Source organism: Bos mutus, chromosome 3 (assembly GCF_027580195.1).
Source record: "Bos mutus isolate GX-2022 chromosome 3, NWIPB_WYAK_1.1, whole genome shotgun sequence".
NCBI lineage: Eukaryota > Metazoa > Chordata > Mammalia > Artiodactyla > Bovidae > Bos > Bos mutus.
The window spans coordinates 92,402,906-92,430,452 of record NC_091619.1 but is presented as its reverse complement, the minus strand read 5'-3'; the positions used below and the strand labels follow the sequence as shown (position 1 = coordinate 92,430,452).

Here is a 27,547-nt window from a genome sequence, read left to right as displayed (position 1 = left end):
CACCAGAAGGGTAATTACAATAAAAATAACTATACTATGTTTCTTTACCTCAGAGTACTATTAATCCTGTGGATGCAATATATCAACCTAGTCCCTTGGAACCTGTGGTCAACACAATGCCTTCCCAGACTGTCTTACCTCCAGGTATAGTATAGTATTTGGAAAATTGTTTCACAGATTCATTAATGACAAAAAAAATCTTTTTTTTTTTTAATGGCAGTTGTAGTAATCTTGAAGAGCTCTTTTTAAAAAAAAAAAAGTAAAAGGAATCTCACACACAAATACAGCCAAAAATGAACTGGAAAAAATGATACTATTTTGGGGATTGGAGCTTTTTAAATACAATTCAAAAGGTTTTGGTTTTCAAAGTGAGATGGAAGACGAACATGATTACTTGGATTAGCTGATAGGACTGAATCCTATGACCTAGGATTCATGGCTACCAAGGAAAACATAATATACCTTGATCTACTTGAAATGTTCTATTTTTGTGTATTCTTTATAACTCTGAATTATACAAGTGTACTTTTTTGTGGCATCCAACATTTCAGTTGTTGGGTGAAATGTTCTCATTGGTGATGAAGTTAAGTCAGAAATTTTACTGGGGAAAAAAAATTCTTTTTAAAATTACTTACAAGTATGTGAGGTCTTTTTAGGAATTTTTTCTCCTTAGAAAATTAGGAGCATAATATCTCATGAGACTAAAGAGGAAGTACTGTGCCACATTTTAGATTTTACATGTGGTTTAATCCTCGGGTGCATGCTGTGTGCCTGTTAAGTTGCTCAGTCGTGTCCAACTCTTTGCAACCTATGGACCAGTCTCCTCTGTCTATGGGATTCTCCAGACAAGAGTACTGGCGTGGGTTTCTATACCCTCTTTCAGAGGATCTTCCCAACCTGGGTATCAAACCCAAATTTCTTAGGTCTGATGCATTGGCAAACAGATTCCTTACCTCTGATCCATTTGGGAAGCCCATCCTTGGGGAGGAAACAGTTTATCATCAGAAGCATTTGCTGGCTGTACAGAGCAATTGTGCTAAGATATTGGACTATCTTGACTAGTCCTTGATATCCCACCTAGTGTCTCAGTACTCAGTAGCCTACCATCATTGAGTTTAAAGAGGATAGGGCATCGGAAAGGAGTGGCAGCATGACAAGTGACTTATTGGAATATAGTCTCAAAAGTTACTGGTCTTTAAGATTTTGAATTCCACAGAGTTGTAGTTAAAAGTTGTGTTTGGCTTTTTCTCTCACTTATTTCACGTCTTAAATCTCCTAGAACCTACTCAGTTGTGTAAGTCAGAGCAGCGTCCATCTTCTCTACCAGTTGGACCTGTATTAGCAACCTTGGGACATCATCAGACTCCAACACCAAATAGTACAGGTACAGATTGTGTGATTCCTTTACTTCTCATAACTGCCCATTAACACTTGAGGTTTGTTTTTGATTACTGATGGGAAAAGATTGAGGAAAGGTGGTATATTTTGCGTTGGAGATACCTTAGTTTTACTTTTATAGTTCCATCCATGAAGTGGTTAGCTTTGTGATTGAACCAAAAGTTTAATAATAATTATAAAGACTCTGATGCTGGGAGGGATTGGGGCCAGGAGGAAATGGGGACGACAGAGGATGAGATGGCTGGATGGCATCACTGACTTGATGGACGTGAGTTTGAGTGAACTCCAGGAGTTGGTGATGGACAGGGAGGCCTGGCATGCTACAGTTCATGGGATGCAAAGAGTCAGACACGACTGAGCGACTGAACTGAACTGATAATTTATATGAAATAAATTATTGCAGAATTTTGTGTATTTATTGAGATTTATTTTGAAGATATGTATTGACTTTTTAAAAAAATTGCTCAGTTTAGATTTATATACTTTCTTATTGTAAAGGAATCAAATAATACAGAAGTATGAGAACAAAAGCTGTAAATCTCCTTTACTGTTTGTTGTTTGCATACATGTATGTACATGTCTACCTGTATTGCATACTTTTATTACTGTTTTTGTTCTAACCTAAATGAGATCATATGGTTCTGTGACTTTCTCAATTTTCATTTAACCGAGAACCATTTAGAGAACTTTCTGTGTTTATACACTTAGGTCTGCAACATACTTTTTACAGCTGCTCAAGCTGTTTTCCTGCTGATGGACATTTAGGTTGATTACAGTAATTTCCTGTTATAAGCAGTATTTCAGGGAATACTCTTGAACAGCAGCTTGGGCACATAATGTATTTTTATAGATAGATTTATAGGTCACATTTTTCACCAATTTTATAAGCATAAAAGGATACTTGATTTAATTTGCATTTTCTTAATTTGTTTAGATTCCTGGTCTTTATTTTTTTCTCTGATTCACAAGGATACTAGCAATGTTAGTATAGATTTATTCCTTATTTTAAAACTAAGCAGGTTGATGTTGAGTTATCAGTTGAACCAAACTCAAGGGAGCGCTTGGTTTTTGTCCCTATTACACCTGGAGGCCAAAATCAAAACCACATGAAGGACATGGGAGATGAGCTCCTGCTGTTGCTCCACAGATTCTTTCCTGGGTGGGAATTTCCTGTGTAATAATGAAAAGCTACCTTGTGATTTTTAGCCCAGTATGAAATTTGAATTAGTAAAGATGCTGATGCTGTTACTTTGGATTTTTAGTATTTAACAGCCTGAACCATATGTCTTCTTAATTTTGGGAAAAAGCAAGCAACAAGAAGAGCTCTCTTATTTGAAACTGTAAAGTGATGATAAGCAATTTGAATAATAAGGTTGACATGTTTGGCTGACTTTTTTGTGTATATCATTATACTTTGCCATTTTAAAAATGGTATCTGTGTTTCTTTTTTTATAAAGAGGAATTACATTAGAATTTTGAAATAGCCAAAATATATCCATTTGGAAATATAAAATACTAGTCAGTTACAAACTTTGAAAAAGTTTGCATTTTTTATGTACATGAAGTTTAGAGTCATTAATTAGTTATAAATAATGATAAATAATTTAGGATAAATTATTCCAGGAGGCATTATAAAAATATAACATTTTAGAGTAGGTGGATTTAAAGAAATCTTTTCTGGTTTATGTCTTGTTTGATTTTTCAGCCTAAATTTTCATCTTTCTTTCCTTCATCTCTGTCACTAATACATAAAAAGTGTTTTCTCATAAGGAAAACTCAGTTCTCTGGATTGCAGTTCCCATTCTAACTCATTTTCTTCTTGAATACATTTTCAGTTTTGTGTGGTTGCCAGGACTATTTGCATATTACTTAATCATTTGTATTTCCTGGTCTCTTTCTTCCTTTCTCTGTGATTCCCCCCCCCCCCTTATTTTAATAAGGGAAAATTTATTTCCCATCTTATTGCTGGTATGGAGCAGGGCAGGTGGGTGAGGAAAGATTTTACAGTCATTTGCTAAGATGAACTATCTCTGGCATTCACATAATAAGCTTTGCCTATTTAGGCAGCAAACTTTCTATGTTTATGTTTTAAAAATATCTTTGTGAACATGGTAACTGAGTGTGGCAGGTGGATGTGCTCTCTCATAACTGTTGAAGCGTAGACCGTGGAATGGGCTAAAAATCCATGGGTGGCTCTGGATTCATTTTTATTGCTGCTGTTCTTATTTCTTCTAGAAGTGTGGCATTGGTTTTTAGATTGTCAGCAGTGACTTTACTCTCCACCAGACATTAGTAGCAGTTTGGCATAAATTGCCTGAGAGTCCTTAGATGCTCAATAAATACTTTTTAAATTGCTCTCAATACTTCACTATTCTGTTTGATACTTTCATTGTTATTTTTTATTAGAAACAATGAACCCCAGATGATTACCAAAGAGACATCACATTTTTTCATTTATTTAGAAGGCTGTGTCCCATTGTATAATGTGATTTGCCTTTTTCTTTGTCTAGTTTAAATGTTAATTTTCTTTACAAATAGTCTAGGGACTTCTGCCAACTTAACTCTTTGCTTGATTTTAATAAGTCTGCTTTGACCCCATCTTCCTAATATCTTCCTTTCTATTACCAACATTGTCTCTTAATTTAAAACTCTTTTAACTTTCTAGGCAGTGGCCACTCACCCCCTAGTAGCAGTCTGACTTCTCCAAGCCATGTCAACTTGTCTCCAAACACAGTCCCAGAGTTCTCTTACTCTAGCAGTGAAGATGAATTCTATGATGCAGATGAATTTCATCAGAGTGGCTCATCACCAAAGCGCTTAATAGAGTGAGTAGGTGAACTAACTGTATTGAAATGAGTCTCCTGATTTTTAAAAATGTGATTTGATTTTGAAATGTGTTAAACAAGTTCCTTTAAAAATTATTTGGAAAAAATGGAAAAGACAGCTTATTTTCAGTTGACTTACTGAGCAAGGCTAGTTCTGTGAGAATGTTGATTTTACTCCCGATTTAATTCAAATAGAATAAGTTAGCATCAGTTGTGATAACATGCCAGTATTGCTCATTGAACTTTGGGCCTTATTTCTATAGAACCAACATTAGGAGAGGGTCAAATGAAAGTGAGGATGCTAGGAATTATTCATATAAGAGGAGGTTACTACTACTTGTTTTGTATTAGAGTGAAGGTATTCAGGTACCTATAAGTAAGGCTCTGTACTAGCCAGGTAGAGGAATGATGTGTTCAGGACTTTGGACCCCATGGACTGTAGCCTGCCAGGCTCCTCTGTCCATGGATTTTTCCAGGCAATAATATTGGAGCAGGTTGCCATGTCCTCCTCCAGGGGCTCTTTCAGACCCAGGAATCGAACCCATGTATCTTGTGTCTCCTTCATTGGCAGGTGGATTCTTTATCACTAGCGCCACCTTATACAGAAGTGAAACAAGAGCCAATCCTTCCCCTCAGGAACTTACAGTCTTTTGTGGGGAAAACGGACATTTATAATTCAGTGTGAAATATGCTGTGGAAGAATAAGCCCAGGAAGAATTGGGAGCATTTTGAAGTCCTGAGAAGAAAGGATTCACAGAGGATGGAAGGAATGTGATCCTAAGATGAGACATGGATGAGAGAGAAGGGTCATGGGGATGAGAAGAGGAGGGGGAAATGGAAAATGTTGTTCTCATGGAGCTGGAACCCTAATAAGAAAGGCCTAGGGGCAGCAGGGGCTTGGTTTCTTTGAGAAGCTATAAGCTAGTGAGCGTGGCTGAGTGTGGTTATAAGTTGAGGAGAGTGGTTAAGAAGATACAGGATACAGGAGAGGTTGACAAGGGCCAGGTCATGAAGGGAGTCCTTTTAGCCTTTGATGAATTTTGAACATTTTCTCGCAAGTGATGGCATCTGCTGGTCAGGTCTACCTTTTAGAAAAATAGATAAGAAAAATATGTCTAAATTGTACAGAATTGAGTGCAGTGGGAATGCATTATGTGTAGGAAGACCAGCCAAAACTGGGTAGGAAATTGAGAAATGTTGATAACCTGAGCTAAGGTCATAGCATAGGAATGGAGGGAAGCATGTGGACTCCAGAGATACAAAGTAGGCAGATTTTGGCAGATAGTGATGGTAGATTTTCTTTTATTAGGTGACATTTGACCTATTTTACACTGTCAGATCAAAGCTAGGTATGTTCTATTGTACAGAAAAGGCCTTTCTTTACACATGAAGTCACTTACATAATAGTTAAAGAAAGTGAAAGTCACTCAGTTGTGTTTGACTCTTAGTGACCCCATGAACTATACAATCCGTGAAATTCTCCAGGACAGAATACTGGAGTGGATAACCCTTCCCTTCTCCAGGAGATCTTCCCAACCCAGGGATCAAACTCTAGTTTCCTGCATTGCAGGCGGATTCTTTACCAGCTGAGCCACAAGGGAAGCCCAAGAATACTGGAGTGGGTAGCCTATCCCTTCACCAGGGGATCTTCCTGACCCAGGAATCGAACCGGGGTCTCCTGCAGTGCAGGCGGATTCTTTACCAGTTGAGCTATCAGAGAAGCCCACTTACATGATAGCCAGTCAGCAAAGTCCTTTTTATCCCTGCTAGTATATAGTTGCTGTGATTAGACTTTGGATTCTGGAATCTTAGAAAGAAATAATAGGTTCTAAATCTGTTTTGCTTTAAAGGTGTGTGATCTAGGTTAAGGTATTTAACCTGTGTAATCCTCAGTTCCCTTGTTGGTAAAATGAGGATGATAATAGTTTCAAATTCAAGGAGTCGTCGTGAACATGTAGATGACAGTAATGTCAATCAAGTGCTTACAGTAATGTCTGGCATGTATAATAAGTATGCAGTAAGCGATAGCTGTTATAGAAAGCAAATTAACATTTATTTGCTTTAGTGTTCCTATATTTGTTGTAGATGTAACCGGCTTACTTTTTGTTGGGTATTTTTTCCAACTGTCCTGCATCTCAAAGAGTAAGTGCTATCGTTGCAGTTTTGGGTTTGCTTTGAAATACAATACAGATTTGGAATTTGGTCACAGATTATATGTGAATTTGCAAGCTGAGTACCATCAGCCAAACTTAGACCTTGAACCTTGGTTTCTTTTAATAAGGAATCTTGTGTAGCACTTCAGTTCTCTTAAGTTTGCACATGAACTGAGAAATACAGTATCATATGTAATTGTACCATAACTGTTCAGAATCTCAAAATTTGTGAGGAAAAATGACTATATTAATTCAGGAAGTTTTATTACATAGTAGATCAAATTCAACATTTGAATGTGAGAAACGTAAAATGTATGCCATTAGGTGAATACATAGTTACGAACATGAGAGGAAGAGAGATTTGGGCCCACAATTCAAGAAGACTAGTTTAGCAGAAAGAGTTAGGTTTAGCATGTTGGTTTCTTAATGTTTGTATGTGCGGCAGTAAACTATTACAAGACCATTATTAACAGTTTGCCAGTGGAAATTTCACTTTAATTTTGAAAAATAATTTTTATAATAGGTTAAAAGAAAACAGGCATTTGGGAGCATATTCCAAAATAAAGATTATTATTGATTTTTGAAGTGTTAAATCATTGTTTCCTTAAAAATAATTAAAGAAGGTCTCGTTCATGGGACGTTAGCTATTACTTGAAACATAGAACAAATTAAGTATCAAAATGAATCATCTATCCTCAGGAAACCTAACTATATTTATTGAAAGCTTGATGATGATATGGTTAGCCTCCTTACTACATCACTTATAGTCAGTCTCTGGCCCCAGTTTTAGGGGTACTCCTTAAATTTTAAGTGCTTGCTTACCTGTTGGACCTGTAATAGGCATGTTTACAAAGTTACCTGCAGGCTCATAGGCATTTTTTTTTTCTCCTTAGAAACTTCCTTCTCTGTGCTCTCCCAGTACCCACCTCATAACAAACATATGATCTATGAACCTTCATGCTTTCTTATATGCCTTAATCTAGATTCCAAAACTAGTAGGGACTATAGGTATTTAACTTGGCCAGCACAGTGTTTGTTGACTTTTTTTTTTTTTTTTAGTAATGGGAGTGTAAATCCCTTCAAATTGACTATGCTGGCTCTAGGTCTCCATTGTCTTATGGAATGGGGAGTGTTCAGTCATGTCTGACTCTTTGAGACACCATGGACTATACCCCGCCAGGCTCTGTCAAATTTCCAGGCAAGAATACCAGAGTGGGTTGTCATTTCCTCCTCCAGGGGATCTTCCCAACCCAGGGATTGAACCTGGTCTCCTGCATTGCAGGCAGATTCTTTTACTGCTGGGAAGCCCACCTGACCCTATTCACATATTTAGGCTTCCCTGGTTGGTCAGCGATAAAGAATCTGCCTGCAGTTCAGGAGACCACCTTCAATGTAAGAGACACTGGTTCTATCCCTAGGTCAGAAAGATACCCTTGAGAAGGAAATGGCAGCCCACTCCAGTATTCTTACCTGGGAAATCCCGTGGACAGAGGAGCCTGGGAGGCTACAGTCCATGGGGTCGCAAGAGTCAGACTCAACTTGGCAATTACGCCACCATCACCACCATTCTCACATTGATGCTCTCTGTCTTGTGTCTGTAGGCATTGAGCTTGTGTGCCACCTGCTGGTCATCAGCTGCTATCACTAGCTTTCTAGCTCTCCAGTCAAGTTTCTATCTACTATTTCTCTCCCTGAAGGAAGAGAATTTGAAAGCTTAAGTCCTTCCACCATTCAGTTTCTAAAGACCTGTCGTAATGATAACTTCTCTGTGAACTAATGTTCTAATATAGGCAGAGCACAGAAGATTTTTAGGGTAATGAAACTATCCTCTGCAATAACTACAATGATGGACACTTATCAACATCCTTTTGTCAAAATCCATGGAATGTACAAGACCAAGCATGAACCCTACTGTAAACTGTGGACTTTCAGTGGTAATGCCATGTCATGTAGGTTAATCACTTGCTACAAATGTACTACCAAGTGCAGGATGTTGATAGTGGGGAAGTTGTGCATTTGGGAATTCTGTACTTTCTGCTCAGTTTTGCTCTGAACCTAAAATTGCTCTTTAAAAATATCACGCTTACCATTAAATAAGATATCAAAAGAAAGTAATCAAGGCAAACTATGTTTAAATTAGAATATATAATGTGTTTTGCTGGAGAAGGAAATGATATTTTACTTCAATATTCTTGCCTAGAAAATCCCATGGACAGAGTGGCCTATCTGGTGGGCTGTAGTATATGGAGTTCACAAAAGAGTCGAACATAACTTAGCAACTGAAGAACAGTGGTGTTTTACATCTATAAATTTGCAATAAAAGACTTTAATGTGTGTACCATTTTATAAATAATACCTGCAGTATGAGAAATTTGGTTTCTATTTTTACCCTTAATAAGTAAACTTAGATTATTCTTTTATTAATGTACAAATACTAGTCCTGGGTAGGTTATGATCAGAGCTGTATAACAGAGGGAGCTTTCTTTAGACCCTGTTAATCAGCTCATAATACCACTTACCATAAATTTACTTGTAAAAGTTAATATACTTGTTTATTTTTTTAATTTCAAATATGGTTTTTTATTGACTAGGAAAGATGTTATTACCCGTGTAGGCTTTTTCAAAGGATCTCAAAAATACATCTTTCTGAGACTAATTAATAGATTTATCATTTTTGAGGTTCTGGAAATTGTTGCCAAGAATTTACGACATACTTATATTTATGCAAGGAAACAAATTTGGAAAATGAATTCAAGTTTTAAACTTACATGAAGAGGCAAAATCTTACTAATTTTTCATGGCCTTTCAACATGTGAGCATACACCATGCAAAAAACAGGAAGCTGATGGGGAGAGAATCAAGCATATATATATGTATATAACCAGCTAACTTTAAAGGTCTAGTTTGTTTCTGTCAGTTATCTGCATACACTGGTTTCAAGTAGCTTTATAGGTTAACGTCTTACTGTGATTTTAAATTGCTTCCTTAAAAAGCTTAAGAAGGTGATTAATATTTTTTAGTTCCTCTGGATCTGCCTCAGTCTTGACACACAGCAGTTCGGGAAATAGTCTAAAGCGTCCAGATACCACAGAATCACTTAATTCTTCTATGTCCAATGGAACAAGCGATGCTGGTAAGCAGCCTTTGAGAGTTTTAACTTTTTTTCCTTAAAAATATTTGTTTGAAAAAAATCATTTATAATACTGGTACCAGCACAGATTGGCCCAGTGTAACACCACTCTAAGAAGATGTGTTTTATTTTAGACCTTTTCGATTCACATGATGATAGAGATGACGAAGGGGAGGCAGGGTCGGTGGAAGAGCACAAGAGTGTTATCATGCATCTGTTGTCACAGGTTAGACTTGGAATGGATCTTACGAAGGTAAGACTCACATTTGGTTTTGCTGTTACTGTATATATGTAGATTCGCAATGATCGTATGGTGAGTGTATCTGCACACGTAGTGTAATGACGTAATTTCTGTTTATACTGTTGTTTTTTTATATATGTACCTGAGTAAACTGAGAATTTTATAAAGGATAACATAAGTAAACTAGGGTAATTTCATAGGGATAGTATGTATAGATTATGATTTGGATGTTATTGGGAGAAAGCGTGGAGTAGTATTGGGCTTGGTTAGTAGTTGGACAAAACCCAAAGCAGTGTAGTATATGCATAGAATCAAAATGAGCAGAGTTCTGATCTCGGGGTCAGAGGGTCTGTGCTTACATCCTACTTTTGCTGTTACCAAACTCTGACCTTGAGCAAGTTCCTTCCTCTATAACCTTTGGGTTTTGCATATACAAAATGGATATTGGAACAGGTAATGAGTGGGAAATTATATGATATACATTGAGCCATAAAATTATTATGGTTCTGGATTTGAATTTGAATTTAAACTTGGTGCTCTAAACAGAATGCCTGATTGATACAGGAGACAGGTGGATAGGTGCCTGTGTATATCCCTGCCACTCTGCTAAAAGCCTTCTCCTTTCACCTAATTCTCACCATAGCACTGCAAAGTTGGTGATGGTTGTTCACTTCATTTTATAGATGAGAAATTGAAGCTCACAGAGATTAAGTAATTTGGCTAAGTCCTTCCTATTAAGTGGCAGAACTGAGATTCTAATCTGGTCGTAGATTTCAAAAATCTATAAACTAAACCATAATACTTTCTAGTATGTGTGTATAATAAAAATTTTTACCCCAAATCTAAGAACAGAAGCACAAGGATAGCATTCATTTGTGCAACAAACATACTTGCTGGGAAAGTTCTAGGTAAGAGAATATTTGCAGGAGCTTGCCTCCAGAATTTTTTCATTGATCATTAGATTGATTGCATAATTGCTGGAGCAGAATTGTCACTTCAAATTTGAGAAATACAGCTTCATTTTAGATAATGATGTTTATATTTCTTTTCTACACCTTCTGCCTTGGTTGGGTTTGGTCTCCAATAATGGAAGAGCCACCTAATAGTATCTTGAACAAGACTAGGTTTACTATCTCAGGGGATGAGAAGTCCAGAAGTAGAGCAGTTCCAGGATCCATGAGTTCATAGTGGGTCAACAATGTGAGAAACGATCTAGGTCCCTTCATCTCTCTGCTCTGCTGTCCTCTGCATGCTGACGTTCACACTCAGACCCGTCTTCCCACCATTGCAAAATGACTGCCACACTTCCAGTTAATCACATCCTTACGCAGGTATGTCAAAAGGCAGGAAAAATAATTCTCTTCATGAATTTTATTGTTGATATAGGGAGAACATCCTTTTCCGCAGTGGCCTGTCAGACTTCCAGTTGAATCCCATTGACCCAAGCTCAGCCAGTGTGCAAGCATAAGCCAGTCACTGGCAAAGGAGGTTAATAGATTGGCTTAGATTAATCTACATTCACCCCTTGGGGTGTGGGAGGGCCTTGTGACTCATAGCAACCTATAGCCTATACCTGAACTGAATCAGACTTCTTTCGGTAGGGATATGCATAGGCAGCCGGAAGGATGTGCTGCAGTCAAGTGTGTAGTTCTTGCGTCTCATAGCTTCCTCTGCTGTATGCTCCATGTTTGGGTTTTGTAGCCACTAAAAGTTTGTTAATTTTTGCTAACTTACTCCATATTTTAGAAATCTTCATTGACATACATGGTTGTGGTTGTCAGCAGATTGTGAAATCTTGATTCCCTTGTGCATTTCAAAGTATTATTACAATAATATCTTATGTCACTTTCCTACTTATAATAATGTCTTCTCACCTCAAATATTTTCTAAAAAGAGTTATTCTCCAAATACATCATAGTGTTTGGAAACATTACTACAGTCACATCCGGTTTACCTCACTTGGTCTTCAAAACAGTCCTAAGACTTAGCAGGGCATATAATTATCCTCCTTTTACAGAAACTTTCAGATGTTGAGTACATTTTCTATGGCCTCCTCACACCAAAATAAGTATTTGAACCCAGGTTAAAGACAGCTTAGTCCAGCTCACTTATATCAGTGTTTCAGCAACTTGACATAATGGCATGTACCCAGATAGTGCTAAAAACAATGAAGAAGATCTGTTCAATGAGAGATCTTAAGAAAAATTTTAAATAGGGAGGGAAAAATTTTTTTTTGATTACACATCAAATCAAACTTATGGTCTGTGGCCATGTCTTCTTTTTCAAATTGCATGTTCTGTTCTTTTGTTCATTTTTCTGCTGGCAATAGTAGTCTTTTTCTTGTTGATTTGCAAGAGCTGTTTATATATTGAGATATTTAGCCCTGTCTGTTCTTTGGCAGTCTTACTTACTAATGTACAATCTCCGTGTTCTCCAAGAGTGGTAGAAAATTACAACAAGCTTACTCACCAGTTTAAGCATACGTATACTATGAATATAGGTGTTCTGAGGAACATTTAAACTCAGGAGTCTAATAATAAAATGCTAAGTATTAGAGCCATAGGGGTTCTTTCCAGGTTCTTGCGTTCTGTCATTCCTCTTTATATACAGCAGCAATACCGGTCCACTGGTCAGTCCCTGTCACACTCATTTTCTGCCACCCTCCCTCCCCTTGTCCCCCACCACCATCTCCATGTCTCCATGTTTCCCTCTATTAGAGCCTACTCTCTAAGGCTTTTCTCTAGCACCACCTCAACATGTTGTTTCTCAGCTTTGCCCTCATTCTGGTTTCCCAAACAGAGCATGATCTTTTGCCTCTCCTGAATTTCCAGAGTACATTGAACATCTCCTGGATGCTCCTCTGTTCATGGAATTCTCCAGGCAAGAATATTGGAGTGGATAGCCATTCCCTTCTCCAGGGGATCTTCCCAACCCAGGGATCAAACCCAGACCTCCCACATTGCAGGCAGATTCTTTTCCATCTGAGCTACCAGGGAAGCCTGGTATTTATCACATTCTACCTAAAAGTTAAATGCTGGTATTGTTCTCTCAATTAACCTTTGCTGCTTCCATAGCATTTACCACAGGTGCTTGAATATTGCAGTAATTACTACATTTAAAGGAATCTTTGGTTACTGTGGTGCTCAACTGCCATAATGAATAATGTCTAATCTGATACAGACTTCAAAAACTCTTCCTCTATTTGTAATGAAATTCTTCTTTTCTTAATTGATTAATCTTAATCTTTCTTATTCTTTTTTCCCATATTTCTTCTTCTTTTAAGTTTTTATCTTATATTTATTTTTGGCTGCACTGGATCTTTGATGCTGTGTGCATGGACTCTTCTCTAGTCGCGGCGAGTGGGGCCTACTCTTCAGTTGCGGTGCACAGGCTTCTCATTGCGGCAGCTTCTCTTGTTGAGGAACACAGGCCGTTGAGCACACTGGCTTCAATAGTTGTGGCACATAGGCTTAGTTGCCCTGCAGCATTGTGGAATCTTACCTTCTTGGACCAGGGAGGGAACCCTTGTCTTCTGCATTGGCAAATGGATTCTTAACCACTGTCCCGCCAGGGAAGTCCTCCAACTTCTTTCCTTTACTTTCTCCTCTGCCACTTTCCCAGGCCCTCAGCATTTTTCTTCATGGGCCCAGCCTCCTGAAGAAAGAGTTGGTAGAATCCCATCTTTATTGTCTTCTTCATTTTGTTTATTCCCTCAGTTACTTACTAAAAATTTCTTAGTTTGTAATAGTAGCTGAAATGCAAGTACAAATAAAGTATGGTTCTTGCATTCTAGAAGCTCATTGTTTACTTGAGGACACAGATCCTTAAGTACACAGATCCAGTAGATAAATTTCCTTAGGCACTTAAACGATGATAGAGAAGCAGTGGTAGAGAGGAATGTGTGTAGACCCCACCCCCCAAAGTCAAACAGAGCCAATTTTGGATTCCACTTAACAACAGAGCAGTGAGAAAATTTCTCACCCATTTGAGCTTCATTTTTCTCCACTAGTTCTGAATAGGAAAAGGAGTGCAATCAAGGCGATATATTGTCACCCTGCTTATTTAACTTGGATGCAGAGTACATCATGAGAAATGCTGGGCTGGAGGAAGCACAAGCTGGAATCAAGATTGCAGGGAGAAATATCAAATAACCTTTAACCTCAGATATTCAGATGACACCACCCTTATGGCAGAAAGTGAAAAAGAACTAAATAGCCTCTTGATGAAAGTGAAAGAGGAGAGTGAAAAAGTTGGCTTAAAGCTTAACATTCAGAAAACTAAGATCATGGCATCTGGTCCCATCACTTCATGGCAAATAGATGGGGAAACAGTGGCTGACTTTATTTTTTGGGGCTCCAAAATCACTGCAGATGGTGATTGCAGCCATGAAATTAAAAGATGCTTACTTCTTGAAAGGAAAGTTAGGACCAACCTAGACAGCATATTAAAAAGCAGAGACATTACTTTGCCAACAAAGGTCCATCTAGTCAAGGCTATGGTTTTTCCAGTAGTCATGTATGGATGTGAGAGTTGAACTACTGAAGAATTGATGCTTTTGACCTATGTTGTTGGAGAAGACTCCTGAGCGTCCCTTGGACTACACGGAGATCCAACCAGTCAATCCTAAAGGAAATCAGTCCTGAATATTTATTGGAAGGACTGATGTTGAAACTGAAACTCCAATACTTTGGCCATCTGATGCAAAGAGCTGATTAATTTGAAAAGACCCTGATACTGGGAAAGATCAGTGGGAGGAGAAGGGGATGGCAGAGAAGGAGATGGTTGGATGGCATCACTGATTCAATGGACATGAGTTTGAGTAAACTCCGGGAATTGGTGATGGACAGGGAGGCCTGGCGTGCTGCAGTTCATGGGGTCACAAAGAGTCAGACATGACTGAGCAACTGAACTGAACTTTCTCCAGTGTAAAATGATGATAATTTCTTCTTAATGAGATGGTTGTAAGGTTTAATAAGATAATGTGTGTGTGATGCTCCAGAAAGTCAAAAGATATCAAAGGGTTGCTACTGCATAGTTGTTATTGCTAAAACTTTGATTATTGACTTAGGGAGCCAAAGAGAGGTTGCTCAGAGAAAGTGACATTTGAACATTCAGAATCTCTTGTCTTTCATCCCTTAGGCAGGTTAAGAACAGTTTGAGAAGTAGGTATCAAAAGCATGCCTGGGCAGTACTTGGTGGATGTTACTGTGATTGGAATCAGTTTTTTTTGTTTTCATTTACGTGTTTTTCTTTTTAAATGCAGCTTAGCAGTCTTATATATCTGTAGTGGAATTTGATTCTCAAGGGTCAAATATGTATGTTTTTCAGGTAGTTCTTCCAACATTTATTCTTGAAAGAAGATCTCTTTTAGAAATGTATGCAGACTTTTTTGCTCATCCGGACCTGTTTGTGAGGTATTTGACTTGATACAGTAGCTTCACTTTTTAAAAGATGTTACTCATTACCTTTCTGCCTTTGCAGGATAGATTCCTTTGCCTTTCAAATGTTTCTGAGGAAAAAAGGTGTTGAATATTTTGTTTGTATTAGATGCCTCTGTTGCTGATACTGTTAGGCAACCAAGTTGAACACCTTAAAAAATCTTGAACACCTATTAATAAGGTAGCCAGTATTTAGAGAGCTTTTTTTGATCTAGGAATTGGTAATCACTGTCAAATTATTGATACTACATTCTGATGAAGTTCAGTTATTTGAGTTTAACAAACTTTTCTAAAACACTTGTTTTTTGTCAACACTTTATTATAAGCTGGAAAGGGAAAGAGTTGCAGTGTCTGCATTTGAGGAGTTTATAGTCCAGTGTCCAGATTACAGATTGATTCATAAATTTTAAATACAAAGATTGCAGTATTCAATATATGTATAAAGGACAGGAGTAATCTAAAGGTGAGATTGATTTATGGGGAGGTGAGTGAGTTCACATTGCTTTTCACTGGTAGCAGGAGCATTTTCTTTGTAACAGGATGTTCTAATCCATCCTCTCTGATTGCATTCCTTGGCCTTGGACTGTGATTTACTAGAGCCAGATACAGATCACCGAAGTTTCACAGTGGGTGGGCACATTGGATGACACTGATATGTAACTTCTTAATGAGGATTTTAGAGACTCATTTAACCAGTTCCCAAAGGGCAGAAATTAAATATGGCATTATTTAAATTCATTAAATTCATTAAAAAATACAGAAATACAGCTAAAACACCAATAGATATGATTAAGTGTAATTCTAAAAATTCTCACTCTCCCACAGAGGAGGAAAGGAAATATAATAGAACAAAGAATAAAAGGGCCAAGTAGAAAACAAATGCCATGATGATAGAGTTAAACTCAGCTATATATTCATAGTACATTAAATGTGAATATCATATATACTCCATTTAAGAGAATAGTGATTTTAAGACTGGATTAAAAAAAAAAAGCAAGATTCATCTGTACTCTATTTGCAAGATCTAAGTATGTAAAGACATTGATTGGTTAAAAGTAAAAGGATGGACAAAGACATACCATGCAAAACACTAAGCATAACAAAGCTGGTGCTGCTGTGTTAGTATCAGACAAAAAATACTTTTTAAGGTAAGAAATATTACCAGAGACAAGTAGGGATATTTCATATGATAAGGGTCAATTTATCAAGAATAAATAATCCTAAATATGTAAAACAGCTTCAAACTATATGTAGCAAAAATTGACTGAAGGAAGAAATAGACAAATACACAATCATGGTTGGAAATTCCTCCCTCTCCCCACCCCTCTGAGAATCAGTGGGACTATGGAAGATCTAGTTAACCTTTCTAAAACATTACCAAACACTATAACAGTCTTTCTAAGTGCCGTGGAACATTCATCAAGATGTACCATATACTAGGAAGACTTAATAAATTTAAAATAATTGGAACCATATGGAATATATCCACTGATCTTTGAAGAATTAAATTAGATATCAGTAACACAGATAAATCCAGAAAATCTCCAACTGTTTTGCAATTAAACAGTGCACTAACAAGTATGAAGTTATGGAAAAAGCAAAACTAATAGTACTGGAAACCAGAAACAGTGTTTGCCTCAGGGTTAAGGGGTGGGGATTGCTTGGAAAGAATGGGGAAACCTGGGGGTAATGGAAATGTTCTGTATCTTGATTGTATGTCATTATTTAAGTACAATCAAGATATAGAACATTTCCATTACACCCAAGATTAATTAAATGGATATATGCATTTTTCCGATTCATGAAACCAAACAATTAAGGCTGGTATGTTTGATTATGTATATTATACTTCAGTTTTAAAAAGGAGCTGAGGTAGTTACTGGTCCTAGGTCCTCTCAGCCTGGCTTAGGGGGTGGACCATGCTGAGGGGTACTGTCGAAAAACGATGTTAAATTTTGTCTTTCTTCCTTGCAGTATTAGTGACCAGAAGGATGCCAGAGACCGAATGGTTCAGGTTGTGAAATGGTATCTCTCAGCCTTTCACGCAGGAAGGAAAGGATCGGTTGCCAAAAAGCCATACAACCCCATTTTGGGTGAAATCTTTCAGTGTCACTGGACATTACCAAATGATACTGAAGAGAATGTGGTGAGTTCTCCACTGATGTTTTTAATTATCTTAGTACTTAGTTCTTAATGCACTGATTCAAGATTTCATTTTATTTAGGGGCAGATGATAGTGGTAAAGGCACTGATTAAAAGATGTTTACCACCATAGAAGAACAATGTTGTTGGATCAGCATATTTTGAATATAGTGAGCAAGGGAAAAAGAGTGGTGCAAGATGAGGATAGAAATTGAGAAACAATATCATGCAAGTCCTCATGGACCATAAGGATAATTTTATGGCTTATCAAGAACTCATTTTTGTAATGAAAAGGTTATTATGATTATTTTGTGGCAAGTGAATTGAAAAGGGGCAAAAATAGAAGCAAGGAAACCATTGAGGAGATTCTGGCACTATTCCAGGACAATAGTTGATTCAAGTTATATTTTGGAGGCAGAGCTGTTAGATTGGGGGAGGTAAGTTAGAGATGAATCCTTGCATGGTGGGCTGGTGCTATTTACTACAAAGGGAAAGATTGGATTTGGGGAGGGAAAAGTCTACAACTCCAATTCGAAATATAGTGTATGGGGAGTCTCTTAGACATATAAGTGGACTGTCATAATAGGGAGTTAGAATTTTAAGAGTCTGGAGTTCAAGGGATGAAAAAATAAGCCCATAGCCCACAGTGGTTGGCACATAGTGTAACTCGCGAATTTTTCCTTTGCTGAATGATGCATTACATGTAGTCCTGCTTCCCAGGCAGCCTCTGGAGAAGGAAATGGCACCCCACTCCAGTATTCTTCCCTGGGAAATCCCATGGACAGAGGAGCCTGACAGGCTACAATCCATGGGGCCACAAAAAGTCACACACACTAAAGACACAAGCTGTATGTTTCTGTTCTTAATCATATTACAGACCTGGATAAGTACCTGTTCTGTGCCAGGCTTGGCCCTAAGTTCGGGACATGATCCTTGCTTTCATGCATGTCTTAGAGAGACTTACACAAAGCAGTCATTTCAATAGTGTAATTAAGTGCTGTGAGAAAAGTATATATGAGATGCTTTGTGAGTGTAGAGGAGAGAGCATTTAACCACCTTATGAGGCAGAGACTCCAGTTATTAGATTGTCTGCATATTGTTTGTTTCCACATCAAAAGAAAATGATGTTCTGTTTGCTTGCAGGAGCTAGTTTCAGAAGGACCAGTTCCCTGGGTTTCCAAGAATAGTGTAACATTTGTGGCTGAGCAGGTTTCTCATCATCCACCCAGTAAGTGACAGAGTTCCTCAGCTACATCCACTTTCAAACTATTGTCTAAAGAGGGTCATAGAAAGCTCCATAACTGAGGTCTCTGCACTGTCCTCATGTTTAATGGCTACCTGTGTCTTCCCAGTCCTGTGAAGATTGGTTCCTCATATCTGTTCCTGGTATAAGTTCCAAAGACTCTATTAGCTTCACTGATTAATAAATATAAAAATAAGGGATTTGGGAAGGCAATTTTTAATGCTTCTAAAGTCATCTTTCACATCATGAGCTGTGCTGTAGCGATCTCAGCACCTCTGAAGACAGTTCATATAAAACAGATGTAGTTTCAGTATGGTGCGGTTCCTGGCCCAATGGAAAGAATGCATGTCTTCCCCTGTTACTTGCTGGATGCCATGTTAAGACTGATTATACTGTATGGGTTCAGGTTTGGGCTGGGGCAGCAACATGCTTGCTGATCAGAACAGACCGACCCTTTGTTTTTAAGCCCTGGGATTGGCCTCACGGTTCAGGAAGTTCCTCCCCATGTGGTCCTGAACAGTGGCTTGCACTGGGGGAGACAGGGTGTAAAGGGCAGGTGGGTAATTTCTGACCACATTCAAGGATGTTCTTTGAAAGGTAAAGGATTTCCCCCATGCAGCCAGTTGTTTCTCTGGGTTAAGGGAGTTGGGGGTGGGAGGCATGTATGTTTATGGTGTGTGTGTGTTTATAAATAAAATGAGGCTATATAGTGCACTAACTGAAACAGTTTCTCTTCAGTTTCAGCTTTTTATGCTGAGTGTTTTAATAAGAAGATACAATTCAATGCTCATATCTGGACCAAATCAAAATTCCTTGGGATGTCAATTGGGGTGCACAACATAGGGCAGGGTAAGTCTGTGGGCTTTGGGTGGACTACAAGTGTTAATGGGAGAACTCTATGTCATTCTTATATGTGCCGGTCATCTGTCTAGTAAGAGGAAATGACCCCAGAAAGTCAGGCTGGATGTCATTGTGTGCAGGGAAGCAAGTGTGTTGGGGGTGAGAGCCAGGTTGAGATGCAAGAGTGATTATCCCTAAACTGAATGGAGATTCCATCAGCTGCTTATGTGAGATTCCATCCCTTCTCTCCACAGGTTGTGTCTCCTGTCTAGAGCATGACGAACATTACATTCTCACATTCCCCAATGGTTACGGCAGGCAAGTAGAGCTGGTCCATTCCTCTGCTGTGCAGGCAGTAGGCCCTGCTATTCTTTAAGTTGTGCCCCTCCTTTCTTTCCTCTGAACTGTCAGCCTTACTGACACTTTTGATTTTGCAGGTCTATCCTCACAGTGCCCTGGGTGGAACTAGGCGGAGAATGCAATATTAACTGTTCCAAAACTGGCTATAGTGCAAATATCGTCTTCCACACTAAACCTTTCTATGGGGGCAAGAAGCACAGAATTACTGCTGAGATTTTGTAGGTATTTTGTTTTTCTGCTTTGATGCTCCTTCTGCATCTCTAAAAGTTTTCCTTTTGTCTTGAACTATAACTTCCATCAAGAATTGACCATTTTAATGGTCCTGTCTTTGTAAACTTATATTGCTGTGTTTCATGTCTCTTCCTAAAATCCCATCTCAGAAGGAGACCTAAGAACAATCTGAGGTCACTGGTGGGATTTCCTTCCTAGGAACCTGACTTGCAAATAGGAAACTTAAGGAGTCTTCCTGGATCTTGTAGAAATAGGAAACTTAAGGAGTCTTCCTGGATCTTGTAGCCAGCCCAGATTATGTATGCCTAACTCATTATTGCTGGATTGGACCATGAGCTTGTCTATACAGTAGACCCTATGATGCCCACTGTAGTGTCTCAAAGCCCTTATTGTCCTTGTTTTTTTTGTGTGCCTTTGCTGGGGAAAAACAGTAACCATTGTATCTTTGTTTGGTTCTGTTTGACGCTCCAGGATTAGATGAAGACATCTGCTGTCCAAGTCAGTCAGTTGGGTTCAGAGCCTGCCTAGACAAGGAGACCCTGAAGGGATTTCTCTGTCCTCAGAGGCCTCACTGGGAGCAGTGTTGCAGATGGCAGACACAGGATTGGCTAACCAGTTTTTTGTGGAGATAATTTAATTTTGATGATAGAATCAAAATCCAGAAAATTCTTGGAAGGAAGGAAGGAGGAAGGGACCATGAACAAAAGATGAAGTTTACTAAGGAACACTGTAAAATCCAAAATATTACTGCAGTCAGAAAATAGGGGCAGAGCTTAGGGAGCAGCACAAGTCACCACTATAATGTGACTGCCCCCCTCAGACAGGCAGGCGGGGGGAAAAAGGATGTCCAGAACAAAGACATGGGTGGGCCTGCTTCTCAGAGTTTCTTAAAGCAACCAGCACCAATAGGAACTGCTAGTGGATTTTTTGGCCAGTCACAGTAATTTATAATAAACTGCCTTCTGAAAGAGTGCATGGTGGGCTTCTCAGATAACATCTTAATATTATGGCCCAGCCTGAAGATGAAAGTCTGGTCTCCATCATTGTATCCTTAAGCAAAGCCTTCCCTGACCCTCATCGTAGCAGTGTTGCCCTTGATCTCCCGTGGTTGCCTGGACATAAGAGCAGTTGTCACCCAGAATTTCAGTGGTAGTGTCTCCCCACTAGACTGTGAAGAGCTCGAGTTTGTCGTCTGCTGTGGTCCCAGCACCTAACATATCTCATACCCAGTTTCTGGGATCTTGAATCCATTAGAAGCATCTTTAGGGCATTAATTCTTATAGTTGGCTCTGAGAAAACCAGTTTTATTAATCTGCATTCACAAATAAAACCAGTTTTATTAATCTACCTTTACAGTTGCTCTTCTGTGTTTTGCTCTGGGTAGGTAGGCCACAACTGACAAGATTCTTTGGTAGAGAAATATCAATTTGAGACTGACACATACGTGTTTTAATGTTTGTTTTTTGTTTTTAATGTAGTTCTCCAAACGACAAGAAGTCTTTCTGCTCAATTGAAGGGGAGTGGAATGGTGTAATGTATGCAAAATACTCAACAGGGGTAAGAACATCTGTTTTGCCACTTCTTTCAGGCTTCATTGAATCGTAGCTTGTCCCTTACTCTGGCTTTCTTCATCTGGAAATTTTAACCACCAAGATGAGCTCTAATGCCATCTCTTCAAGCCAGGCCTTTTCCTTCTTCCACCTTTCCCCAGCAGTACAGGTAGTAAAATGATTTTTACTTTCCTGTCCCCTTAAAATACTCAAGAATAATATATGGCAAAAAGTGCTCAGAGTACTTAACATTAGGATTCGTTGTTTAGCTAGTCCAAGAGATTACATCCCAGTCATATTACATCCCAACACATAGCCACATTGAAAATATCTATTTTTACCAAGAGCCTTTGCTGCTGCTGCTGCTAAGTCGCTTCAGTCGTGTCCGACTCTGTGTGACCCCATAGACGGCAGCCCACCAGGCTCCCCCATCCCTGGGATTCTCAGGCAAGAACACTGGAGTGGGTTGCCACTTCCTTCTCCAATGCATGAAAGTGAAAAGTCAAAGTGAAGTCGCTGAGTCGTCTCCGACTCTTAGCGACCCCATGGACTGCAGCCTACCAGGCTCCTCCGTCCATGGATTTTCCAGGCAAGAGTATTGGAGTGGGGTGCCATTGCCTTCTCCGACCAAGAGCCTTTACCAAGACTTAAATAATTTAGGCTTTAGATTGCATATGGAATTCATTGTCTACATCACTAACACATTGTGGGATTTCATTATGAAATCTGTTAATGGGAAGAGTTGACTTTTTCTCTTAGAACAATGTGAACAATAAAACATCTACCCACCTTTTCTGTTTTCTAGGAAAATGTAGTTTTTATAGATACCAAGAAGTTGCCTATAATTAAGAAGAAAGTAAGGAAGTTGGAAGATCAGAATGAGTACGAATCCCGCTGGTAAGGAGACAACATAACTATAGAGTTGTTGCAGCAATGCTCTTGCTATTGGCCAGGCATAGGTGCAGGGCCAGGTGGCAGTCTGTATAGCAGGGTGTAACAGAGCACAGGTGGAGTCCGAATGCCTGGGTTCATACGGTGCTCCACCTCCTGCACTGTAACCCTGACTATAAGCTAACCTGTCTTTGCATTCTTTCCTGAAATGGGAACCACCTCAGCTTTGCTATGAGAACTAAATGAGATTATACATGGAGCCTGTGTATGATGCTTGACAAGTGGATGTTGGCTTCTCATCATCTTTGTAGACTCTCTGTATATATGGATATAGATAGATCTCAGAACATCTTTAGGTCTTAACTTAAAAACTTGAAAGAATAAACAGTCTTATTTGCCTGGACTGCCTGTTCATAGTTGTAAGTGGAAATCTATAAACCTTTATGCTCTGCTGCTCACACGAGGGGATCTTAGGATGCCTACTTTTTAATCCCTACGCGTCCTCACTTACAAAGCATTGTTTGGACCAGACTTGTCTAGCTATCATCTTCCAGGCCTTGAGAAGAAGCCAGATCTCCTCCCCCACCCCCAACCTTAAGCCTCTGCAATGCTTCTCTTGACCTTTATTCTCTATAGTCAGACTGCTTCTCCCAGATTCATTAATTCCAGGGGAGTCTTTATGAAATGGAATGTCTCAGCTCCTCTCGTCTCCCATTTAGTTTATTTAATATAAACCGCTGTTCCTTGAGCTTAATATAAGGGACACTGACGCCCTAGAGATGAACTGACAGTCCCAAGGTTATATCACTAGAGGTAGCCTGTCTCAGTTGATCTTTCTCCTCTGTTGTCCCAGCCATATATACAGCTTTCTGCATATGCTTTATTTCCTCCTCTGACAACTAGCGGTGGAATCTTTTGAGTTTGTTTCTGTTTTTCACTCCTGTGCCAGCCTAAGGAGATTTAGTCTGTGAACTACATTTAAAAATTACTTGTATGTAATTTAGTCTGTGAACTACATTAAAAATTACTTGTACTGTAATTATGTTCTAGATGGCTCTAGCCTTTCATTTTTAAATTGCTAACTCCTCTCTCCACCAAGTACTCAGCACCTTCACTTCTTTTCTTTAGCCTTTGGAAGGATGTCACTTTCAACTTAAAAATCAGAGACATTGATGCAGCAACTGAAGCCAAGCATAGACTTGAAGAAAGACAAAGAGCAGAAGCCCGAGAAAGGAAGGAAAAGGAAATTCAATGGGAGACAAGAGTAAGTTTGTTTTGGGGAGCCTGCCTAGATCTGCTAGCTGCTGTTCCCTGAGCTGTCATTCATTCATTTCAAGTGAATACTGAAGTACCAAATAAGCATGGTGATAAATGAGATGAACGTTCATTTCACTGTTGAGGGGGAGCACATCAAATAATTAAAAGTATGATACAGAAGTACAAAACAAGTGTGTAACTGAATTTCCCCCCTTTCTCTAACAGTTGTTTCATGAAGATGGAGAATGCTGGGTTTATGATGAACCATTACTGAAGCGTCTCGGTGCTGCCAAGCATTAGGTTGGGAAACACAAAGTTTGCTCCTGGTTCCAGGGCAGGATGCATAATTAAGCAACAATCTTCCTTTGGGAGAACCTATTCACTCCCTTCTTATTGCAGTGGTTCCTATCTCAGGGATACTGGACTTTCTGATGCAGATGAACAATTAAAGCGAGCAAAGCTCCCCTTTTTCCTGTCTGTGGCAGTTACAACGTTGATTTTGGTCTTGAGAAAAACTTCAGGTTTTGAAAACAAGATGTCTGCTCCTTTTCCAAATCCCACGGTATAAATCCCAGTCTTAAACTCTGCATTCTAGTACTGCTGTTGAGATATACAATACATGTTTACTAGTTCATATAATCTTGGGTTCTATATATACATATATACATATATATAATATAGCTGATGCCAGATTTTTCATAAATACTGCATTTACTGTAAATATCAGTTCCTCTGAGTTGTTTTAGAAAATTTAGTGTAATGTATTAAAATCACGTGTTAGGAAATTTCATGGTCTCACCTACAATAACTTTTACTTTGGAATTGAACTATTATTAAATTGTATCTAACTCTGGACTGTGGTTTAATTATACTCAATGCTTCTTAAGGCTTCATAAAGTAGTTTTTCCAACCTTTTTTTTTAATGTGCTGATTATTTTTATGATTAGACTTGGACCTAGTTACTTAGCAACTTTGAATACAAAGGCTGGCTTTTTATAGGGACTCTTCAAATAATGAAGGGGGTCCATCCATCCTGTCCCTTCCTTATACTCCTCTGTTCTGTCTATAGCCCCCACCATGCTATTCTTGTTTTAACTGAACTCTCAAATAGTACACATAGGGCTACCAACCTTTTATCCAAAAATATTTTATTGCCTTAGAGAATTTGTGAAGAATGCTTATTTTTAGATCCCCACCCCACATTGAAACAAAATATAATAAAAGGAATGTCACAGCAGCAAATGGCTCATTCTGAAGGGCAATACAGAATTATCTTTATTTTTAAATACATTAAAAACAACAACACAGGTATTAGCACCTGGCATTTAGGTACTAAGAAGACACTAGTTACATAGGGCCTCTCAAGGCAGTCATACAGAACTGGATTCTCAATCTGAGAAGACCAGGACAGGCCAGGGCATCTCAAGACTGCTCCGGCAAGCTTTTTGGTTACATTTGGCCCACCCTGCTCGTTTCTCTCTGCAGCTGCTATAGTAACGCTCGGTCTGTTAATCACAACGGAAGGGGAAGGGTAGTAAATCAAATTCTATGATGCCAGTGCAAAAATTCAATGGAAGCCCTAAGGCAGGAGTAGTGTAACTTCATAAAATTCAAACACTTCAATGCACAGTGCTTCAGGCCAAGGAGACTGCAGTTTATTTGACTATTTTATGGTAGGGGAGAAGGTTAAGTCTTGATGTGAAACCCCTGATATCAACAATGGGGACGGTACAGTCTACCAGCAGAGGAGAAGCTGGCAGGTAAGTCAGCTGCATCACGTCACAAGAAGAGTTTGAATCCTCACCAGAAGGGGTACCATCCTCTTCCAGCTCGTACTTCCCAAATCCAACAACCTGAAAAAGGCCAAAGACTTGAGGTGAGAGAGAATGCTGACCATGTTTGGGCAAAGACCTAGTAGGATCTAGGACACCAACCCAAACTCAGTAAATGGGTGAGATGACAAGCCTGCAAAGGACAGAGCTACAGCTTAGGTAACGATACTCACATGAACACTGAGCATTTTACTTCCTGGTCCTCTGTGGGCCTTGAACCAGTTGACTAGGTCTGATTTTGAGAATGACTTCAGTGCTTCAATCTTAATGGGAGAAGGGAAGATATGAAAGAAGGCTATAAAAAACTAGCAATATATTTATGCAAAGATAGTACTTAAAACACAACACCCTAGCCAGACCTCCTTGGTCCTGCTTATTATAAGCACACTGTTTTATTTTAACATGTTTCAGCTGGCTCCCAACCTTCCAGATAAGGATACAAATGAGCCTGATACACCTTCATGTTTCTTCGCACTGACTGGCCGATAATAAGCAGGAGAGGGTAGCAGATGCTGTAACTACAGCTAAGTACCGTACATGGAGTCAAACCCATTACACCTTAGTGTCACCTCTCAGATACATGGTAAGTATTTACCCTCTGGCTTCTAACAGGAAAACTGCAGAACCTCAAGAGTTGGGCTGAATGAAGCCTCTTTGTTAAATACCTGCTCTGCTTCAGCATCCTTTGGTAGGGTTATAGTATCAGAGCACTGGACTGGAGGACCCAGAGCTCCTTTAAATGGGATTTATTACTTGAGGCTAGAAGTTGTCACAAAGACCTACACACAGAATCCTTAAATCTGGAGAAGGAACTTCATAAACATGAACTTCATAAACATAAACCAGAAGTTTGCAATTTTCTTTAAGGAGCGGAACCTGTTTTTCTCCCAAACCTAGTAGTGAATCTGAATATATAATACAAAAACGAAAAGGAAAAAAATTATATATATATAAAAAACTGAATCACTTTGCAACAGAAATTAACACTGTAAATCAACCGTATTTCAATTTTTTAAAAAGTAGATCTGACTGAAATTGGGGGAGCAAGAGTAAGGAGAGTAAGAATACCCAGCATCCTGCTCACTTGGCCACCTGAGACACTACAGTAGCCAGTCTGGAAACAAGATGTAATTTAATAACATCGAGAAATAGGCAAGTAAATAATAACCAACCCAAGATGAGTGCCCCCGGTCTCTCCTCCACACAATATCAATTTGCTTAGAACCGTGTCTCCTGTTAAATCAAGAGTCCCTGTCAGAGCTGTCTTACTCTGAAAACCATGTTACTACCTCATGGGCAAGGCGGTCAAAGAGATACTGCCGAGTCACCACTTCATTCCAGTTCCTGTCCACTTCCTCCCCAAGGTGGGTGTCCTCGCACTCCTTCAGCTTGATCAGAGCTGTGACCTGTTACCGTCAAAGAAACACTCAGGCATGGCATCACCCAAGCATCCTCAGCACACTGAACCCTGTCTGGTCTGATTTGTGATGGACCTGCCAGCATGACGACGAGGGATGGAGCTAGGAAGACGTGGTCAGATTAAGGTGGGCTACAGAGCTCAAGAACCCAGCACACAGTACTCTTAAGACTAGTGTCGAGGGCTTATGCTATGCTGAGTCACTTCAGTCGTGTCTGACTCTGTGCGACCCCATAGACGGCAGCCCAACAGGCTCCCCTGTCCCTGGGATTCTCCAGGCAAGAACATTGGAGTGGGCTGCCATTTCCTTCCCCAGTGCATGAAAGTGAAGTCACTCAGTTGTGTCCGACTCCCAGCGACCCCATGGACTGCAGGCTCCTCCGTCCATGGGATTTCCAAGCAAGAGTACTGGAGTGGGGTGCCACTACCTTCTCCGATCGAGGGCTTGGGTGACCCAACAAAAGACCAAGCCAGCACAATCACCTGGGTGTTGAATGCATCCTCAGTGAGGTTCTCAATCTTCTCCTCAAAGCTTGAAAGGAACTCTTCTATCTTCTTATCAACAACTTCAGAGCTAAAATAAAACATCTTCCATTAAG

The 27,547-nt window shown here is 39.2% G+C and overlaps 2 protein-coding genes across 10 annotated transcripts in view; one reads left to right on the top strand and one right to left on the bottom strand.

Moving 5' to 3' along the window:
• Positions 1-24,552, top strand: part of OSBPL9 (oxysterol binding protein like 9) — a 266,125-nt gene extending 241,573 nt beyond the window's left edge. For all 8 annotated transcript variants that reach the window (XM_070368082.1, XM_005894723.3, XM_070368081.1 and 5 more), the window contains 15 exons: positions 54-144; positions 1,280-1,384; positions 4,064-4,223; positions 9,397-9,509; positions 9,641-9,759; positions 15,076-15,161; positions 17,160-17,331; positions 18,471-18,555; positions 19,309-19,419; positions 19,665-19,728; positions 19,848-19,988; positions 21,480-21,558; positions 22,357-22,448; positions 23,571-23,706; positions 23,925-24,552. In XM_070368082.1, the coding sequence (XP_070224183.1) occupies positions 54-144; positions 1,280-1,384; positions 4,064-4,223; positions 9,397-9,509; positions 9,641-9,759; positions 15,076-15,161; positions 17,160-17,331; positions 18,471-18,555; positions 19,309-19,419; positions 19,665-19,728; positions 19,848-19,988; positions 21,480-21,558; positions 22,357-22,448; positions 23,571-23,706; positions 23,925-23,999 (1,629 nt within the window). In that variant the 3' untranslated portion in view covers positions 24,000-24,552. The remainder of the gene's footprint in view (positions 1-53; positions 145-1,279; positions 1,385-4,063; positions 4,224-9,396; positions 9,510-9,640; positions 9,760-15,075; positions 15,162-17,159; positions 17,332-18,470; positions 18,556-19,308; positions 19,420-19,664; positions 19,729-19,847; positions 19,989-21,479; positions 21,559-22,356; positions 22,449-23,570; positions 23,707-23,924) is intronic.
• Positions 24,553-24,948: 396 nt separating this feature from the next.
• Positions 24,949-27,547, bottom strand: part of NRDC (nardilysin convertase) — a 97,203-nt gene continuing 94,604 nt past the window's right edge. For both annotated transcript variants that reach the window (XM_005894727.2, XM_005894728.3), the window contains 4 exons: positions 27,432-27,522; positions 26,821-26,937; positions 25,705-25,794; positions 24,949-25,552 (listed from right to left, as the gene is read on the bottom strand). In XM_005894727.2, the coding sequence (XP_005894789.1) occupies positions 25,355-25,552; positions 25,705-25,794; positions 26,821-26,937; positions 27,432-27,522 (496 nt within the window). In that variant the 3' untranslated portion in view covers positions 24,949-25,354. The remainder of the gene's footprint in view (positions 25,553-25,704; positions 25,795-26,820; positions 26,938-27,431; positions 27,523-27,547) is intronic.